Source organism: Brassica oleracea, chromosome C5 (genome assembly GCF_000695525.1).
Source record: "Brassica oleracea var. oleracea cultivar TO1000 chromosome C5, BOL, whole genome shotgun sequence".
Taxonomy (NCBI): Eukaryota; Viridiplantae; Streptophyta; class Magnoliopsida; order Brassicales; family Brassicaceae; genus Brassica; species Brassica oleracea.
The window spans coordinates 82703-102747 of record NC_027752.1 but is presented as its reverse complement, the minus strand read 5'-3'; the positions used below and the strand labels follow the sequence as shown (position 1 = coordinate 102747).

Sequence of the window (20045 nt, the reverse complement as noted above, 5' to 3'; positions counted from 1 at the left end):
TATATATATATTTTCGGATTATTATTTCATTATTAAAATCATAACTATATATATAAAGATTAGTAAAATATTGTTTTATTGTCATATTCAAAGATATTGTAACATTTCATAAATTTATAAAGTTTTTAAAAAATTAAACTTTTCGCTTCATAAATTTATATTATCGAGTAAATAATTAAACATTAGTTTTTGTTTAATTTTTAGAATAAACTTTATAGTTTAAATTTTTTTTCATTGGTTTAAGGTAGTAAAGATTAATCATTGTTAGATAATATGATTTTTGTTATTTAAAAAAAAATCTTTATAATTTTAAAAGTTAACTTCGACAAATATTTAAATATTTAGCATATAGAGGTATAGTATTACAATATTAAATTATATATATTTAATTTATATTATCTATAAATCTAATTGATCATCTATTGTTTAAATCCAATTATTGATAGTCTAATAAAAAATTTTGGTTGGTCCAAAATTTAAATGATAAGATTAGATATTAAATGTAACATAACTTTTTAGTAATATGTCTATTAGGTCCATTTTTAAAAAAAATCACACATAAATCAAGGTTGTGACTTCTGTTTTAGTATATAAGATTGTTTTACTTTGGTTGTTCTATTCAAGTTTGGTTATCCAGACTATATTAAACTTGAGTAATAGAATATTCGTTCGTCATTAAAAAAATGCTCGCAAGAAAACACACTTTCCTATGCACGATTTTTGAAACCCAGTCCATTAGGTCGATTAGTTGTTTCTCTAGATTTCTTCCTAAAAACCAAAAGACTCGTTTTACTCTGGACATTATTTAAACATGTTCCTGTGGAATGTGGTGGGATCACAGGTCACAGGGGTGGAAGCCTTAAAGGCATTCTCGGATAACTTCTTAACGCCGTACCATCCCACCACAAGCAGAAGCAATGTAGAAGACCAGGAGCGGAGAGTACACACATTGCGATTGCAGCTGAAAACAGCTGAAGAAGAACTCGAACGGATCAAGAGTTGAGAAAGATAAAGGCTTTGTTCTATCCCTTTAGAAGAAAATCTAAAGTTTCTTTTATCGTTGACCACAGTCTCTCGAAATTCATTTGCTTCCTACATTGCGTCTTCTGTATCTTCTCCTTGTCTCTGTTTCTGAACTATATATATGGGTGGAAAAGTATTTAAGTTTTTGTTTGCATTCTTTTCAATGTGCTACTCTTTACAGGATAGAGGGATCAAACATAACAATCTTTTGCCTTCTGTTATGTTTGTGCAGTGTTTTCAGTTATAATACAACGAAGACTGCGTATATTTTTTTTTCTGTTAGAAAGGAATAGTAGTGAAGGGGTGTTTTCATCCAAAAACATAAATGTGATGCTGCTAAAGAACTAAACAAGTGTATAGGTGTGTCCCTAATTGATGAACTCGAAACATGGTGGAAGAAACTTCAAATACATTAACCAGTTTGTACACCACAAATATGAATTATCTTTATTCTTTATATACCCCCCACCCAATGTGTAAAAGTTAAACCATTAACCAATTTTCAACTCTCAATAAATAAATATCCACAACACCACTGGTTCAGTAACTTATATGTCAAATGGTTAGATTCTCCTGTATGGCTATGAACGATCCGACAATGTTACCTCCCACGTCCGGGAACGCCTCACTCCCAGGTAGTGGTCGGACTTTGCCTTTGCGATCCACTTCCACTGGATACTTTAAAAGATGTCCTCTCATGTCTGACACTTCTTCAGCTGCAAACTGTTCCCAGTTTCTCTCCCCCATTGTTCTCACTTTCCTTACACATTCTATACTCTCTGGTTGGGTGAAACAGTCATCTAATGTTGCCATATGCTCTGCCCACAGCGACATTCTGTATCCATATATCTGCACACATAAAAGAAGAAGCCAATGATCCTAACTTTAGAACCGGAAAAAATGAACTCGCAACTGATTATGTGGTTATTATCATCGGGATGTACCTGACCCCTTGGACCAGAATGTTTCCTTGCCCATGTATGCTGTGGCTGATAAGCTCCCATTGCAATCTCTGTATCTCTTGTGCCTTCCATTGATCGCTGGTTTATATTTGCCGATCCAATTACTACGTATTCATCATCTACGACCATCCCTTTCGAGTGAACATAGATCATAAACCTTCTGCTTTTCCGACTCAATGCCTGCCATACCATTATCAGGAATCATCTTCTCAGCAACATGATCAATCAAATTTACATGACAGTCTCGGATTCAGTTTATTACCTGAGGAGTGTTTGCGTTGCTTGGACTTCCTGTTCCCGAGTTATCGATTCCATCCACCATTTCTCTGTTGCCAAGACAGAAGAAATTGAGGTAATCTTGTGGGGAGAATGCTCCCTCAAGTCCGGTCTCCACTAACGCCTTGTAGATAGTTTCATACATCATCTGCATTGTCTTGTGCTGCAACGATTGACATTCAGTGTTTCAATATTCTCTGCTTAGTTTCGTGATTTCTAGACAACAAGAGCATATTTACTCGGAAATAGGTACCTGCCAATAAAGAATCCTCTGGGTAGCAGCACCAGTTGGAACACCTTCTGGCCACATTGGAATGACTATATATGCAGCAAAGCGTTCATTTGCCCTTATCTTTTCAGCTATCTTCAACGCAATTTCCATAGGAATCAAATTATTAGCACCTACACAACAAAAGCAACGTTGAGAGCCAATTACAACTCCTAAAAAAAATCAAGAAAAATTAGAGACACACAAATAAAAAAAAAAGTAAGCTAAAGCTTTGTACAAAGTTAACAAGTAGATGGTAGTCAAGTAACACGTGACACAATATAAAGTACGCAGACAAAAACGTATGAGGCCTATCCTAGGCTAGGATAATGAAATCATAATTGTAAGGAAAAATTAAAAAGAACTTAGTTTTCTTTGTATTCTTGAAATAAACAAGCAGAGATATGTAACTGAACCTATGTCCTTGTGCGCATTCCAATTGTAGGAAGACCCAATGAAATATTGATTCTCAATATATATGAAATGTTGAGCTGCACGAATTGCCTTGACATAGGCTGTGTGTATGCTCATATCAATGAGCACGTTCTTCCCACACACCAAGTTCTATCCAAAACAAAAGCTTTTCAGGATTAATTTTTCAAAATATTTAGACATCCAAGCACAAAAGAAAAGATTTTCAAGTCACCTTGTATGTAGCATCTTTTGGATCCTTTGGGAAACCTTTTACAGAGTTTGAATCGATTGAACGGAAAATCTGAATCAAACCAGCAAAAAACATCAGATTAGCCTGCGTAATATGAACCACGACTATATTTTACCAACATACAAAAAATTGTTTTCCTGGACAATTCAAAATATGTATGATAGTATGACATATTTCATCGACTGTGCATGATAGTCTCAATGAAACCACTATATAAAGGTAATCCTGAAAGACCCATTTCATATCGATGGCTAGATAACAGTATAAAGAGAAGAAATAGGTACAAGGAAACTGATGTCAGACGTTATCTTGCTAAACGAATCTAGTCACTAATTAGCATATGCTCAATCAAGATAGCAGACACATATTGGTTGGTTTCACATAAATGCTTAAGTTCATCAACTCTTTCTATTCATCTCTAACTCCAACGCAATGCTAAAGACTGTTAATCATGGTTTCGTTAAAATACTCAGCCTCTCAGGTCTTCTTCTAGACAGTATCAGTTTTGATATTCTTACCTGAACATGCCAAGCCTCAGGATCGTTCTCGCTAATAGTAGGGGTATCCGAAACTCCTACTATATCTGGAATCCTATCGATCCTCAACAACGCATCATCATAGGATGTCTTAAACTTCTTGATCCCGCTAGGCTTCGCAGCCTTCAACCACCTCTCCTCGAAGTTGGTTAGCACATCATATGCAGCCGGGCCATCAATCTTACTGTGCAAGTCATGCCACGGCTCTCTTGGACATCCAGAAAGGTTTCCCTGATGAGATGATGACAAAAACTTAAGGTTATCCCATCCAGAAAAAAAAATAAGATTGGGTACCATTTTTTTATCAATCTTCCAGCTCAATAAATTTTTACAAATGAAAAAATCCACCAGGAGGAGCTATGCAAGAATGTGAAGAGCTCAAGAAAAGGATTTGGAGAAGATTAGGAAGACAAGTCCTTTTGTAAAGAATCATAAACTAGCTATCTGGTTATATATGATACAAAGATCGTATTTTAGGGGGAAAAGAAGTCCTAGCTATCATTCAAGGTGATCGCTTACTACGTAACTGCCAAGAAAGCTACGCAATATTCTAAAACGAAAGAGGATATTAACAAACTGTACCGTAAAGGTAGGGTTGTGAAAATCATCTTTATGAATTGTTTGAAGTGTCCTAAACAAAGGATGTTGAGGAGTGTCATATCGGCCATCACACAGATCAAGCCCACCGACGAAAGCTACAATTTTCCTTCTGTTAGCACCAGCATCGGCATCCACTATTACGTTTTTTTGGTGGTGTGTATAGATTGTCCCAACTTCCTGATAGACCAAAATTTAGTTAGAAGCTGGATACCTAGTTTAACACACACAAAAGAAAAGAAAGTGATACTCTACCCTCTGCTTGACCCAACTATGTCGCTTTCCAGCATTACGGGGGCAGAGCAGGACTTGAACTGAGGAGTGCTTGAAGAAACGGCGTGTCTCCTCATCATGCGTGGCCATAACACCGTCCTGTACCGTTACCAAGATGAGTCAAAAGATTTAAAAAAAAACTAGTATGCTCTAGATAAGAAGAAATGTCAAAGAAACCAGAAACTCTAAATATGTCAGACTTGTACACACTAGATATGAAATAAAAATCAGAAAATAAAGAAGAAGAAAACAAAAAGAAGTGGTAACGTACTGTTTTATAACCCAAGATGCTTCGTGAAGTTGGATCATCCCAAACCAAAAGCAGGACTCTCACACCTTCTTGGGACTTTGATCTTAGGAGCTCACCAAGAGTACATGCTGACGCAGGACCTACTTTATCCCGAACCAGCCTAACTTTGTGCCAGACTGACCAACCAGTGATATAAATTAAACGCCTGGCCTGGCGTATGGCATCAAACATGTCATGCCAGCACTTGCCATGTTGGTAAGACATTCCATTGTCTAGTCTAATACCAGGGAGCATACCTTCAGGGACATGAGCATCTTGGTACAAGGTCACAGTTCCGCCTTTTCTAAGGGGAAAATAAGTTCCGGGCACGCCCTGGTAATCAGGACCAGCCCCAACACCATGATGATAAACACTAAGTTTCTCCATAGGAGTATACTGGATGGATAGTGATAAATTAGCACCAGGTTTACAAGGCTTGCCGTTACTGCTAAGAATAGGAAAAGTGCCTTCAATTTTGGCGCCAGAGTAGATCTGTTCGACGGGGATAGTAACCAAACCAATAAGCTGAGAACCAACAACATCACTGTCTTTAACAACAAAATGAACTTCAGCAGCATGATGAGCAACGGGAACATAAAAATGCTGCATCCAGACAGGGTTTTCACTGTTGCTCATAACGTAGGTTCTACCAATAACAGCACCAGCGACAGATACAGAGACGTAAGGATCACTGGTAATTTTCCTGTTGAGCTGGCCTCCAAAAACGTCACCGAGAGTCTTATGGAACATGTCCATGTTAGGGAGGTTTTTGGCATGATAGATCCAGATGTCAAAATTACCATGGAGCAAAAGGACCTTCAAGGAGCCTTTACCAAAGAGGGTCATACGCATGTCGACACCATGAGGGGATTCAGAGGAAGCATAGCCAGAAGAAGAGGAATCAACGCGGTCTAAGATAGGGAGGTGAGAGTTGCTTGGAAAGGAGCTGTTAGGGTAACCATACAAATCGGCAGGACGGGAAAGCCAGGAGTTGGAAGGGTAGGAAGAGAGCTGAGGTTTGTCAGAAATGCGGAGGCCACCAAGAAGTTCATCGTAAGAGGGAGCAGAATTGCTTACGTTATCATTAGGCACAGAAGTGAGACAGTCTTGCCTGCGGTATTCTGGAAAGGCTTGAGTTTTAGAGGGGGGAGGAGGAGGAGGGTCTTGGGGTTTAGTTTCAGGAGGGGCGTATCGGGGAGGCTCTTGATAGGGATAGTGAGGAGGAGGAGGAGGAGGAGGAGCATAGGTGCCCTGGGGATGAGGAGGATAAGGAGAAGGGTAAGGAGAAGGCTGGTAGTCGAAAGAATGGCGGTGATACTCAGGAGATGATGATCGTGGGGGGTAGTCCAATGGGCCAGAATGAGAGCCTGAAGCGTGCTGGTGAAGCGGAGGAGGCGAAGCATATGGTGGTGGTGCGTAAGGAGGAGGAGGAGGGTAAGGATAATAAGGTGGAGGAGGAGGATGTTGGTATTGCTCTGAACCGGGACCCGGAGGTCTGTAAGGAGCTGGTGGGTATTGGTAAGAAGGTTGGTATGGGTACTGCGGATAAGGGTAGGGATATCGTGGTCCATAATTCTCCATTTTCTATCTATCTAACCTAACCTAACAACACTCGGATCTGCGAAATCAATAGTTAAGATCAATCGCCGCTGAATCAAAATGTGTTTTATAGACAGAAACAAGAGAGAAATGGGATTTTTGTATTTCTTCCAAAACTCTTTTAAGGGTTTGCAATTATCTATTTAACAGACTCCGACGAAACTTACCTGAGGAAATGGTGGGACCTTCGGAGACGAAACGCACGCGCAGAGAGGAGAGGAGACGAGACGAGACGAGACGATTCTAAGGAATAAACACTCCTACGCGTCTTTCTTTTTCGTGTCTTTAACAACCGGCTATTCCAGGTTCCCCCACAATCTTTGTTTCTCCTTGTTTTTGCATGCCACTTTATTTAGCCCGTTCCACCTTTCCCGCTTTAACACGTGTATTATAATTCTATCTGTGTATCTAGGTCCCGCGGGGTGTGAGAGTATTTTTAAGAAATATATATTATATTTTGGTTCTTATAAATAAACTGTAAATTTTATAAAATAATTTTGTAAGCTATAATAAATGATTTTATAAATCTTATAATAATTTTGTATATCACTATAAATGATTTCTAAATCTTTTTAATTTTTTAGAATTTGTGTGCAAACTTTACAAAACATAACAATTATAATATATTAATATTCATATAATGTTTTATATAAAAATATAAAACTACTAATTATTTTCATACTTTATATAGGTTAATAAATAATTTCTAACAATTAAATTGATAAATCATTATACACACTTTCTATAAATTTCATAATCAATTACTATAATCATTACATGTAATATTTTTGGGCTGTTTGGAAACTAACATTAATTGTTTGCAAAAAAAACTTGATTTCTTTTTTAATATATACTAAGTAAAAAAATTATCTGCCATAATATATAGGATCAGATCTCGAAGGAAATACCATATGACTTATTATTTTTTCCAGCCAATTATATGATGAACTTTTTTTTTTTTTTTTTTTTTGCATATGATGAACTTTTTTACGAAGGAAATATATAAGCATAGATAAAAAAATTAAACATAATAGATTGTTATTCTCTTCTTTTTTTTTAGCAACAAATAGATTGTTATTCTCAAAATCTTACAAGTTACGGCAAGCTTTTGTTCGTCGGCATATGATGAACTTTTTTACGAAGGAAATATATAAGCATAGATAAAAAAATTAAACATAATAGATTGTTATTCTCTTCTTTTTTTTTAGCAACAAATAGATTGTTATTCTCAAAATCTTACAAGTTACGGCAAGCTTTTGTTCATCAAATATTGAAAAAATCAGATAATTGATTTCTTTGGCTAATAAATATAGGCAGAGAATATCACTCCCACGTCACCGCAAGTGGGCTTCTGACCTTGTGCTTGTCAGATATCCAAACCAAAGCTCCAAATGAAGAAGATGAGTTTCTTGATGCTTCTGCAGCGAACGTCACCGTATAACTCAGCCTCTCACGAACCTTTTGGAACTTTAGAACCTTGGGCTCCACCCTCACCTCCACACCTTTTGGTTCCTCAACGTGAGCCATATACTCACACGCCGGCGACCCAACGTTCGTCACGGTCCTCCTATATGATCTCACCGTTTTCAACTTCGCGCCATTGGCCAAGTTAACGGCGAAGGACGGATAGTTCAAATCACCAGGACTAGCAGGACACGTGTAGTTGGTGCCGGAGAACAAGAGTATCCTCTCGCTCGTGTAATCTAAGCTGCACAAGTAGTTCAGATAGTCGACGGTTGAGAGGTCGTATACCAGTCCTGGATCTACCGCTCTGGTTGGATCCACGTGTCCAGCTCCAAAATCAAAAGCTGTTGCCGCCGAATTGGGTCCCGCGCCCATATCTCCGATCGGTTGATTCCTGTTGTCCGTTGTACTCGCCGTCGTCAAGAGCGCCGATTTAATCATCGCCGGTGACCAGTCGCCGTGAACAGATTTGATTAGAGCGGCGATTCCGCTGACGTGTGGACAAGCCATGGAGGTTCCAGAGATGATGTTGAACTGGACGCGCCTCTGGTCTGATCTTAGGAGGCTAGGGCTCGAGAACGGCGACCAACCGGCTAGGATGTTCAAACCGGGCGCTGAAATGTCCGGTTTAACTATTTCCGGCCCGGCGACACTAGGTCCCCTGGATGAGAACGCCGCGACGATCGGAGCTCTCGCACCGTACTCTGTTCCTCTGAATCCAATTGATGCGACGGTGGCGTTTGCCGTACCACCTCCGCCGGCGATGTACTTCAGCAAGACTACTCCGTCAGAATATCCGATAGAGACCGCCGGTAAAACGTGAGGATCAGCTAGGAGCTCCTCTCCTTCCGTCACTCTGCTCACCAGAAGCATCGCTACGCCGCCGTTCTGTTTCACCTCTTCTCCCTTGGTCGTTCTGCCGCCGGCTCCTCTCAAGCAAATGACGATTTTACCCTCGACAAGTTCTCTCCTGAGCGAGTTCCTAATACAGAACTCGGCCCCGCTTCCTCCTCCGGCCGTTGTGTTAAACGCTAAAGACAGATTCTCAAAGCCTCTCCCTTTGTACAAGGACGATCCAACTATCTTTTTACCGGTCCCGATACGGACAATCGCCGGAAACGTTCTGTCAGTATAACTAGCGGCAACAGTCATCAACCAAGGGGCTCCGTTACTCACTGTGGATTTAGCTGGACCCGAGTTACCAGCAGAGCAAGATACGAAAACGTTCTTCTGCATCGCTCCAAACGCAGCGATGGCGATAGGGTCGACGTAGAACGGACGTGAAGAACCACCTAGCGAGAGAGAGATCACATCGACACCGTCTAAGATGGCTCGGTCAATGGCTGCCAATACGTCGGTGCTGGCGCAACCTAACGCCCAACAAGCTTTGTAAGCAGCGATCCTCGAACTAAACCTCATTCCTGAAGCGAAACGGCCTTTTGCTACCCCGAAATAACTCGCTTTCCGGACAATGTCTCCCGCAGCTGTAGATGCCGTATGCGTCCCGTGTCCTTGTGCATCTCGTGCCGACCTAAAGAATCAATCGATTAGTCACGCTTTTTTTTTTTGTTACAAGGATGACAATTGTAATGAAAAACAACTTAACCCATATGAAATATTCAAAATAACCAAAAAATATTATTTTAATTTGAATAGTAAAAAAGAAAGAAATTACTACGCTGTTTGTATGAAAATACTATTGTTTTAATTCGAAAGTCTTTAGTCGAAAAAGAAAGAAAATACTTGGCATTATTAAAATTACTAGTTAATTTTTCAACCATATACTATATATATATATATCTAACCTGAAGTCAGTGGTTTCGTTGATTTTTCCAACGATGGATTCGTAGCCTTTGTAATACGCGCCAGCTCCAATGATCTTCTTGTTACACGACGAAGAAGAGAAGTTTGTGCCTTCATCGCACGAACCTCTCCATCTAGACGGGACTGGAGGCATGTGCGTGTCTCGGAAGCTCACGTGCTCCGGCGAGATCCCTGTGTCCACAAGGCCGATGATAACGTCGGAAGATAGACTCGTCTCGTTCCAAAGTCTGATCCCAAACTCGAGACCAAGAAACTCGTGAGAATGGGTTGTGTGTAGAGACAGGAGCTCGTCTGGATACGCCGAGATAAACCCTCGTGAGTTCTTCACTGTCTCGAGCTGGTCGTCGGTGAGAGTCGCGGAGAAACCGGACATTGCATTCTCGTAAATATAGTGGATCTCGGGGAGGGCAAAATCATTGTCGTCTTGGATATTACTATCTGTTTGGAGTGAATTCAGAAGCGAAGAAACGATGTCTTTGGTATTGGTTTTGACAGTGTGGATCACGTAGGTTTGTTTAAAGGACGAAGCATTTGATGTGAAGAAAAGGAAAAAGAGGAAGAGTAATGATCTGATGAACATCATGGGACGGTTATCGCAAAAGGGAAAGAAGAGCATTAAAGAAGTAGATAGATGTATCTATGATCTCGTCTCTATGTTGTATATAAACACATAAAAATATATGGGCTGACGTGTGAATACTGTGGAGCTGTAAGCTGAGGAAAATGTGACCTCAAAAAGAACAATCATAAAAAAGAAATGTTTTTTTTTTTTTAACTCAATGAAATACGTGATACTATATGAGTTTGTAACTGTCGCTGTTATGTGCGTTTGTTACATAAATGTTGGCTTTAAGAGTCGTGCCTTCGTGGGTTCATTTATATTTTTACCAATAAAAGCAAGCTAGCAAGCATACACACGTATTGATTGAAATATAACGAAGAGTGAGGGATATTGTTTAGCCTTTGATATGTAAAATGCTTAGTTGGTTGATTCTGCATCCTTTCACAAATCATTGGTTGATTTCGCAAGGGAAATCACAATAAAGCTGAGTTATTCATTAATTTAATATCTCCATTGCACATGCTTATGGGTGTCATGCAAGTCGTACGTAGTGATTATTTATAACTCCACTGTGATAATTTCACCATATATATTAGCTAGTAAATACTACTACTAAATACTTGTGTTATTGTGATTCCACTTAACGTCGAAGAAAAGTTGTTCAAGCTAATTAGGTGGGTTAAAGAAATATAATAATACGAGAAAAACAGGTAGTACACTAGTTTTGATATTTTGAAGACGGACGGGGGGATGCAGCTTCCACCGCCGGTAGGTGGCATTAATGAGGGGGGACAATGCCATAATAATTGGGGCGTGACCTAATATCACTCATCATAATATGTTTTCTGACCTCTTCAATACTTTTACACTTCTTCTTATAATTCAAATCATTGCTTGTTCACACTTCACTGACCTTCTATCTCTCTTTCAGACCATCTCTTTTGTCTTGGCTTTGAATCCAAGTTGGAACACGTAAGCAACAACGACCAACCTTGTTGTTTTTATATTTTAGTATTTTAGTTTTCCACTCCTATGAACGTCAGAGATATTAATCGTAAAGACGTAAAGAGGATTGAGATGTAAATACACCAAATAATTGGCTCTTCACAAGATCTTCATCTATACACCAAGAAGGTCTTGGACCGTCTAAAGTCTTCACACTGAGTAAACACAAACTAAGCTTTTTATTTTTCAATTTGAAAGTTCTTTTCACCAAAAAGTTAAAAGAAGAAAATGGTGCTGCCCAGGATCGAACTGGAGACCTTTTGCGTGTAAGGCAAACGTGATAACCACTACACCACAGCACCATATGCCTAGAGTTCCTAGTTGGTCATTAAAATTTTCGTACAGAAATAAAGCCTGTTAATAGAAAGAAGAAGAAAAAAAACAGCACATATGAAAAACAAAATTGAAGGTTTGGTCTTATTCGGGAGCGAAGAGGATGAGTGTGCTAATATTACTAACATCAATTATCACTTTATCAGTTACAATTCTCTCCCGCAGTCATGGATAAACGACGGGATTGTATATATTTTTGATGTTGCTAAGCAACTATTCGACAACTTCTCACAAGTTGCTCTCTTACTCAAGGCAAACCAAAACATGTTCTCCTCGTTTTCAAAGGATCAATTCAGATACTTTAGTATATAACCAATTCCCCCCCCCCCCCCCCGCAGCATTGCGAACATCTGAACACCGACCCGACCCATCAACATTGTGGTCAACTTCTACTAAGGTACATGAATCTCGTGATTGTTAATGTCCTTTTTCGATGAGAAACTTCCTCTTTTTCAAGAACCGGAATACATTTCAAGAGTTCCTAGGGAGAACACTTCTTCCCTCAGCCAAAGGTATAATTCTATTTTAACTGTCTAAACTTTTGCATCACAGTGACAATGAATCACTACCATTTACATATACATATATATATATATATGCCCGCTTTTGGTCTTGTTGTAACATTCAGACTGAAACACACCAAAAGTTGCTTCTCTATGGTTGATAGAACTCTCTTCAGTCTGCTTCTGAGCAACAAAAACAGCTGAATCCAATCTCACAAAACAAGGTGAATTTCTGCATTCAATGGGAAGAGAAATAATGTTGAGAACACAGACCCAATGCTGTTCTTGAAGAAACTCACCGTCTCTGCAATGTAAAATTGTTTTCCCAAATTGATAAGTGTTTTTCTTTTTATAATCACGAAAGCTTCTCAAATCTAAACCTTGAATTTAAAAAAAAATAAAAATGGTCTACAGTGAGATTAATCTACTATCATCCATGGAATTGGTAGATAAGATCCAAAGCTCTCAACTTGGAGGCATTTGGGTCCAAATCGAACTGCCCGTAATAATAATCACGGCTACTCCTCTCTTCTGTCGCCGAAGTCTCCACCACCGCAGACGACGGAGACAGTGGCCGCTTCTTGGCCCTCTTGTTCCTTATAAAACACTCTCTCATCTTCTCCTCCACCTTCTCCACCGCCGAGTCTCTCTCATCTTCCATCGCTTCAGCCTCGCCCTCCCCTAATTGCATCGGATCGACGGAGGAGACAGAGTTATCAGATGCCGGCGATGGAACGGTGGACAAGAGCAAGGTGGAGAGGCGGTGGTGGGCTGTGCGGAGAGAGGAGGAGATTTGAAGGAGCTGGTTTCGTTCCACGGCGGTTCCAATTTGATGAGACATGAGTGTTGCTTGCTCCAGCGATGCTATCAGCTCAGCTACTGGCTTTCTGTTTCCCATGACCTTACTCTCTTTCTAAATTTTCTCCAGATATTTTGTGTGTTTTAGATTCTTTTAACAGAGAATCACAGCAGCAAGTACCAGAGTTTGGTCGGAAGAAGAGACCAAGTACTTGCCTTTTTGGGCCTTTTTCTCTCTTTTTATAAATGGGCTTTACTTGTGCAAATAAAGCCTACTCGCGAGGTTTGTAATCTGTTTAAATGAGGGGTATTCAGAAGAATAAAGAAGGGGTATCGAGAATATTTTTTTTCTGACCGGGACAAATTAGATTACTTTTGTTAAAGGGGGCAAACTAGATTACTCTCCTTCTAAAATGGACCTCTTCAAATCCAAATCCAGCTCATCAATAATCATCTGATTTTATATGGTCGTCCTTTGCAATAACACCATAGTGAAAAAGGTTGCCAATGAATTATGTTGACACTATATGTTTGGCTTTTATAAAATCATTTACATTGCATGTACACTTTTTTCCCAGACGTTTTATCTTTACAACAAATAAAGTGTTCTACGTGTGAGAGGGTTTGAAGATGTATATATTTTTCTGCATTTAGTGATCTGAAAAAATAATGAGCAGCTTAAAACATAAAGTTATCATAAAGTTATTCACAAAATAAATCAAATAGCACATTCATGCATTCACTCTTTAAAGAAGTGTGTAATTATCATAAAGTTATTCACAAAATGTTGTCTTGTTTTTTTTTTGCGATTCAAGAGTTTACCATTCTCATTCGAAATATAAGTTGTCAATATATATAGGTTTAATTTTTTTTTAAAATGCTAATCACAGTTTCTTTATTTTAATACCTTTCTAATGATCAGATAGCACGAGAATAAAGAATCATGTCACGTGAAGCAACCATTGTTTAAAAGATAATAACAGTTGTTTGTATGCCAAAGTAGCAACTCTTGAAAACTTAGGTGTCATTAGAGAGTTATTCGAGGAACAAAAGAAAAGACGATCTGCTGTTTTACCAATTGTTAGCAAAATTAAGTGGGGGCCCTTTTGTCCATAGCTCAGGCGAGTCGCACATGCTGCTATGTGTGGCATTTTTTTGTAATATCACTAAAGTAGAAGCACATGATAGTAATTGGAGCATTCAGTCTTTGGATTCAGAAAAAATTGAAATCGGAGCGACACGTAGCACATCCCAGTAAAGTAGCTCAGTTTGAAGCAGATCGAACGGTCCTACGGATCAAGACACGTCAATGAGTTGTGTAACGTTAAACAGATCTAACGGGTCAAATGAAATCTGGTAAGATCAACCACAGCCGTTGGATCCCTACAGGAAAAAAAAAGTTACCGCTTTTAAGGGCGTAGGGCTTTTCTTGGGAGCAGATCGACCCGACACTACTGTAATAGTATTATTATGTTTCCATAATTTTCATATTTTTGAAAGAAAGTAAATAAGCAAAGTAAAGAAATAAGGATTTTAAACAGAGATCGGGATTTGATCGAAGTCGTCTTTAGTTTTGTACTCTGTCCTACTTTGGACCTCTAATAAATATTCTCTCTCTCTCTCTCTCTCTCTCTCTCTCTCTCTCTAGATGGTGTTTGTGATTTGAAAATATTCAAATATTTAAATATATGAGCAAAAAAAGACAGGAGGAGAAGGAGGTGTTTGTGTTTTAATTTAATAGTCTTTTTTTTTGAGGAAGAGAAGTGAGCAGTTTGTATTTGTTTCTGCAAGATCTCTCAACAGCTCTCCCAGCTTTATTAGGTTCTTCTTCATCACATAACAAAACATTTTTTGGCGTCCTTGTCGTGTCTGCTGGGCAAGTAAGTAAGTATTACTATTATTCACGAAAACAATGTTCTAAATCTCAACTTTTGTCTCCCATAATTGCTTTGATTATCTTTCATTCAATGAGTGGTTTATTAAAAGTAATTCATTCATTCTGATTCCAAAGTTCCAAATCCACAAATTTGAATCTACTTCTCTCATTCATCGAGCTTTTTCTTTCTGGTTTAAAAGAATACCTCTAAAGTTAAAATCCTTTTTGGTTAACAAAAAAAAAAAGATTGAATGATAATTATATTGAGATTCTGAATCTTCTTAAAGGTCGGCTTCTTCTTTGTGGTTGATGTTTATAATAGTCACAAAAAAAAGGGAGAGAGATAGAGCTAAAGTGATGACTAATAAAAAAAAAGCAGTTATCTCAAACTCAATTTTGCTTTTCTTTTGCCAAAGTTATTGTTTTTAACTCACCGATACAAGACAATTCTGTAATTCAGAAAGTAAGTAGTTTATCTCATTTCTGGTCTTCATCAGTTTCTAAACTCATTAGATTCTTTGTTTCTGTTTTTATTTCCCTCCCCCTTTCCTTTTGATATTTAACTTGAAAGATCAAATAATAATTCAATAAAATCTTAGCTTACCTTGTGTATTTCAGAGTTCCAAGTTGTGTTTCTCAATGGATGCATCATTTCTCAAAGTCAACTGCTAAAAACCCAACAAGGTAAAACACCCAAATAGATCCCCTTTTTTTAGGAAGATGATCATCATCATCATCCTTGACTAAATCCTCAAAACCCACTTCTTACTTGCTTACATTGATTAATGCTTTACTATAAGTTACAAAGTGGTTGTCTAATGAATTAAGACTTTGGGCGTTGACTTGTCTTCGAAGAAAAGTCTGCTGTAACTATCCATCACCAAATTCATTAACAAAAACAATACAACTTGCACCTTCCCCTTTTTTTCCTTTTAAGGAATTGGCTCCAATCACAACACTAACCTTTGCGAGTATTAGAAAGTTTTGGCATTGACAATGATTGGTTCTTTCTTAGGAGTGTGTGAATATATATTCATTCCGTGGCTGTCAATGAGTTTGCTTGTGTTTATTCTCATATGTTGTACTACTATATTAGGGGAGAGGGAGAAGCATTTAATGATAGTTCTGCCTCTAGAAACCACTCAGATTTGATATGTCGTGAGGAAACTTCATTCCTTTGTGATTCTGTTAGATGTTGTTTTCATCTCATCTCAACTCAACTCAATTTTTTTTTTAGTTTGTGTGTTCGTCTTCTAGTCCATAAAGTTTTCTTTCTTAATCTATAATTGCAGGCAAACTGTCTCCTGATCTGTCTGACACTTGAGAGTTTCAGATGAGGTAAAGTTCTATTCATCTCTCATCATGGACTCTTCTGTTTTGTTGATGATATACAAAGAACTTCATGGCTCAGTGAAGTTTTTGTTTTCTCTTTTCACCCAGGTCAAATTAAAACCCAAAGGGACAACAAAGCTTTGATTTGTATTCGAATGGGAACGATGGCAGAATTAGGAAGCATGGGAAAGTTTGAAGAGCAGCAACAGGCTAAACAGATAGTCTTATACAGAGAATCAGCTGAAGAATGGCTATCCCACGTCCATTCTCTCATCCCATCAGTCCTCCAAAAAGCCAAAACGGTTCCCAATTTCACAGGAAGATGGAAGACCATCATCTCCAAGATCCAACAGATCCCAGGCTGTTTATCCGACCTCTCAAGCCACCCTTGTTTCTCCAAGAACAAGCTCTGCAACGAGCAGTTGCAATCCGTGGCTAAAACACTCAACGAAGCCATGGAGCTCGCGGAGTTGTGTTCAGCTGACGAATACGAAGGGAAGCTGCGTATGCAGAGCGATCTCGATGCTTTGTCTGGAAAACTGGATTTGAATCTAAGAGACTGCATGGTTTTGATCAAGACGGGAGTTCTAGGCGAAGCTACGTTGCCTCTATACATCTCAAGCTCATCGGAAACACCCAAAATGTCAAGTCTAAAGGAACTCTTGGCGAGGCTTCAGATAGGTCACTTGGAATCAAAACACAACGCACTCGAAAACCTGATTCGGGTGATGGAAGAAGACGAGAAGATGGTGATGCCTTTGATGGGAAGGGGCAACGTAGCAGCTTTGGTTCAGCTGTTAACAGGTTGTACAAGAATCAGAGAAAAGGCGGTGACTCTGATCAGCGTACTAGCGGAATCAGGACACTGCGACGAATGGCTCGTCTCCGAAGGCGTGCTGCCTCCTCTGGTGAGGCTAGTCGAATCAGGAAGCCTCGAAGCCAAGGAGAAAGCTGCGATCGCGATCCAGAGACTGTCGATAACAGAGGAAAACGCGCGGGAAATCGCAGGGCAGGGAGGAATCAGGCCGCTGATCGAGCTCTGCAAAACGGGGGACTCGGTGTCGCAAGCCGCTTCAGCAGCTGCGCTGAAGAACGTATCGGGAGTAGCGGAGCTGAGGCAGTTGCTGGGGGAAGAAGGGATGGTGAGAGTGTCGATAGATCTTCTAAACAACGGGATACTGTTGGGATGCAGAGAACACATGGCTCAGTGTTTGCAGAATCTCTCTGCAGCGAGCGAATCTCTACGCGAAGAAATTGTTTCGGAAGGCGGAGTCCCGAGCCTCTTGGCTTATATCGACGGCCCTCTGCCGCAAGAACCGGCGGTTACCGCGCTGAGAAATCTAATCCCGTCGGTAAATACAGAGACGTGGGCGGCTCTCAACTTGCTTCCACGATTAGCGCACGTGCTAATGTCAGGCTCTTTAGGCGCGCAACAAGCAGCGGCGTCTGCGATCTGTCGATTCGGTAGCTCACCGGAGGCGAAGAGACTAGTGGGAGAATCAGGGTGCGTTCCGGCGATGGTGAAGCTTCTGGAATCGAAATCAAACGGGTGTAGAGAAGCGGCGGCTCAAGCGATTGCCGGACTGGTGACGGAGGGCAGAGTAAGAAGGGAGCTGAGGAAAGAGGGGAAGAGCGTGACGAACCTGGTGATGCTGCTGGATTCGAACCCTGGAAACACGGCCAAGAAGTACGCCGTGGCGGGGCTATTGGGATTGGCCGGGAGCGAGAAGAGTAAGAAAGTGATGGTCTCGTACGGAGCTATCGGTTATCTGAAGAAGCTCTCGGAAATGGAAGTGATGGGCGCTGATAAACTTCTCGAGAAGCTTGACAGAGGAAAGCTCAGAAGCTTCTTTCACCGCCGGTAAAACACACATACGAGGTTTAAAAGGGTGTTGTAACATGTTTTATATTTAACCGTTTTAAGTATGTCTTGGAACGCTATCAAAAAGCCCGTTGGGCTTTAACTCTCTTAAGCTGATAAATATATTCGGCTATCTATTAACTAACATATAAATATTCACTACCGAAAATTACAATCTTATTGCCTTATTGGTTGAGATAGGATAATACAGTACCATTTTACACAACATTGTTGTTGCTCAAAAGTTGGAGACATTGGTGCGGTCAAAGAAAAGACCAGATGGGTGCCCATTAGGGACCAAAGCCAGCTTCACAGGACTTGCAGCGCCTTCTTCAACTGTCAAAATCCCAGTGTTGAAGTTGATCTCTGTGTTTACGAAACCAGGACAAACGCAGTTGATGATGATTGTTTTGTTCTGCTTTGCCAAAACTCGTGTCAGTGCGATCACTCCAGCTTTCGATAGTATGTATCCAGACATTACTGTCGGCCAGCCTTTGTCTTGTAATGAGCCTTCTCTGTAATCCTTGAGGTACTCGTTCATCACTTCATCTATTTTCTCTAAAGTTAGATTCTCAGCATCACCCAGCACTCCTTTTGCCCATTCATTTGACACATTCTGTAGTCAATATAATACAATTTTTTTAAAAAATAAATAAACGAGAGTTTGGCGTAGCCAAAGCCAATGATAACATGATCTTTACTACTCTTTACCTGTAACATTCCCATGGTGGAAGCAATGCTGACGATTCTTGGGGAATCAGAAGCTTCAAGGAGAGGAATCATGGCCTCGCACATTCGCTTTACCCCGTAGTAGTTCGTCCTGATTGCCTCCTCCACTATCTCATATGTATCGCTCATTATCTTTGAAATATCGGTCGGTGCACCAGCCTGTCCATATTATATATATGACTTACCTCTCAAGCGTTACTTGTACAATTTTCTTGAACGAGATGGAAGTTTATAGGGGAAAAAAGCACCTCAGCAATTTGAGATTTAAGAACATCAACATTAACATTCGCCCCTCCAACTCCGGCATTATTAACCTGTAGATATGTATTACCAAACAAAGAAATCAGAAGAAAAAAAGAGTTTACATGGTCACTTTATGGAGTGATCAGATCATTACATTTAAGATTAAGCACTAAACATATATGAGATCCTGCCTAAATAATAACAAGTGTGATCTGTTGGAAAGGGAGTATCAACTGACTTAGATCTGCAAGTGAAACTGATAAATCCCAGACCAAAAGATAAAACCAGAAGAGATTTGATTGACAAAGATTATCAAATGTTACCAGAATATCGAGTTTCCCAAAGTGGGACTTAACAAAGGAAGCAAGAGAAGCGATGCTGTCTGGATTGGAGACATCAAGTAGGTGAAAGAGGATGGCTTGATCAGAAAAACCATTCTCTCTCTTGAGCTTTTCGACAGCTTCGAGACCCTTCTTCTCATCTCTAGCTGTTAGAATCACAGTCATCCCATTTTTAGCAAGTTGCCTGCAGATCTCAAACCCAATCCCTTTGTTCGAACCACTTACAACTGCAACTCTGGCGCACACAAATCATATGAAAAGAAACCAAGTTAACTATATTGAAATCTCAAGACGGATAAGCTAGAGAGAGAGAGAGAGAAGCACAAACCTTGAGTCTGCCATCGGATTGATCAGAATAGTCAATCAGCTATCTTTCTTCTTCGGCTTGAAATAAATATACAGCTTAACTAACAATCAATGAGGAGGCCGTTTCTGTATTTATTTATATTTCGTTTGTGTGGATAAGAATAAATAAGTGCCACATGCATGAAAGACACACACCGCTAGCTTTTACTATATTTTAATAAATTAATGATAAACACCAATGTCTCCAAAAGTATCACAGCAGAATATTGCCAAAAAACTGATAGGAGTTTCTTATTTGGTGGGAACCATATTGCTGTGTTGAAGTGTCAAAAGAAAGTCTCGGCACGTATTACAACACATGGAAAAACATTCCTTGCTTCC

At 39.6% G+C, this 20045-nt stretch overlaps 5 protein-coding genes and 1 non-coding gene across 13 annotated transcripts; 1 reads left to right on the top strand and 5 right to left on the bottom strand.

Annotated features, from left to right (window-relative positions):
- Positions 1-1412: 1412 nt before the first annotated feature.
- On the bottom strand, positions 1413-6864 carry LOC106294909 (phospholipase D beta 1). 2 transcript variants are annotated; one of them, XM_013730614.1, is made up of 11 exons: positions 6655-6864; positions 4871-6506; positions 4582-4698; positions 4312-4506; positions 3712-3960; positions 3176-3244; positions 2946-3093; positions 2515-2663; positions 2248-2424; positions 1968-2165; positions 1413-1872 (listed from the first exon to the last, which is right to left on the bottom strand). In XM_013730614.1, exons 2-11 carry the CDS (start codon positions 6467-6469, stop codon positions 1579-1581), a joined length of 3195 nt encoding a protein of 1064 aa, XP_013586068.1. In that variant the 5' UTR covers positions 6470-6506; positions 6655-6864; the 3' UTR covers positions 1413-1578. The 2 variants fall into 2 exon arrangements, with proteins under 2 accessions (XP_013586068.1, XP_013586067.1); XM_013730613.1 differs by lacking the exon at positions 6655-6864 and having other exon boundaries at positions 4871-6622.
- A 788-nt stretch (positions 6865-7652) lies between these two features.
- On the bottom strand, positions 7653-10482 carry LOC106295781 (subtilisin-like protease SBT1.1). Its single transcript, XM_013731761.1, has 2 exons — positions 9757-10482; positions 7653-9482 (listed from the first exon to the last, which is right to left on the bottom strand). The coding sequence occupies exons 1-2, from the start codon at positions 10389-10391 to the stop codon at positions 7811-7813; spliced, it is 2307 nt and encodes a 768-aa protein (XP_013587215.1). The 5' UTR covers positions 10392-10482; the 3' UTR covers positions 7653-7810.
- A 1089-nt stretch (positions 10483-11571) lies between these two features.
- TRNAV-UAC lies at positions 11572-11644 on the bottom strand. The gene has a single exon. It is a non-coding gene; the product is annotated as a tRNA-Val (tRNA).
- Positions 11645-12049: 405 nt separating this feature from the next.
- On the bottom strand, positions 12050-13175 carry LOC106293351. The gene has a single exon (XM_013729018.1). The coding sequence runs from the start codon at positions 13074-13076 to the stop codon at positions 12609-12611; it is 468 nt and encodes a 155-aa protein (XP_013584472.1). The 5' UTR covers positions 13077-13175; the 3' UTR covers positions 12050-12608.
- A 1322-nt stretch (positions 13176-14497) lies between these two features.
- LOC106294983 (armadillo repeat-containing protein 3) lies at positions 14498-18186 on the top strand. Of its 6 annotated transcripts, none has more exons than XM_013730718.1 (5): positions 14498-14860; positions 15471-15536; positions 15949-16039; positions 16145-16190; positions 16293-18186. In XM_013730718.1, exon 5 carries the CDS (start codon positions 16340-16342, stop codon positions 18047-18049), a length of 1710 nt encoding a protein of 569 aa, XP_013586172.1. In that variant the 5' UTR covers positions 14498-14860; positions 15471-15536; positions 15949-16039; positions 16145-16190; positions 16293-16339; the 3' UTR covers positions 18050-18186. The 6 variants fall into 6 exon arrangements, with proteins under 6 accessions (XP_013586172.1, XP_013586171.1, XP_013586175.1 ...); XM_013730717.1 differs by having other exon boundaries at positions 15949-16046; XM_013730716.1 differs by lacking the exon at positions 15949-16039 and having other exon boundaries at positions 14499-14856.
- LOC106294985 ((+)-neomenthol dehydrogenase) lies at positions 18160-19927 on the bottom strand. 2 transcript variants are annotated; one of them, XM_013730722.1, is made up of 5 exons: positions 19687-19927; positions 19341-19593; positions 19023-19088; positions 18757-18933; positions 18160-18661 (listed from the first exon to the last, which is right to left on the bottom strand). In XM_013730722.1, exons 1-5 carry the CDS (start codon positions 19698-19700, stop codon positions 18284-18286), a joined length of 888 nt encoding a protein of 295 aa, XP_013586176.1. In that variant the 5' UTR covers positions 19701-19927; the 3' UTR covers positions 18160-18283. The 2 variants fall into 2 exon arrangements, with proteins under 2 accessions (XP_013586176.1, XP_013586177.1); XM_013730723.1 differs by lacking the exon at positions 19687-19927 and having other exon boundaries at positions 19023-19091; positions 19340-19498.
- Between the last annotated feature and the right edge of the window lie 118 nt (positions 19928-20045).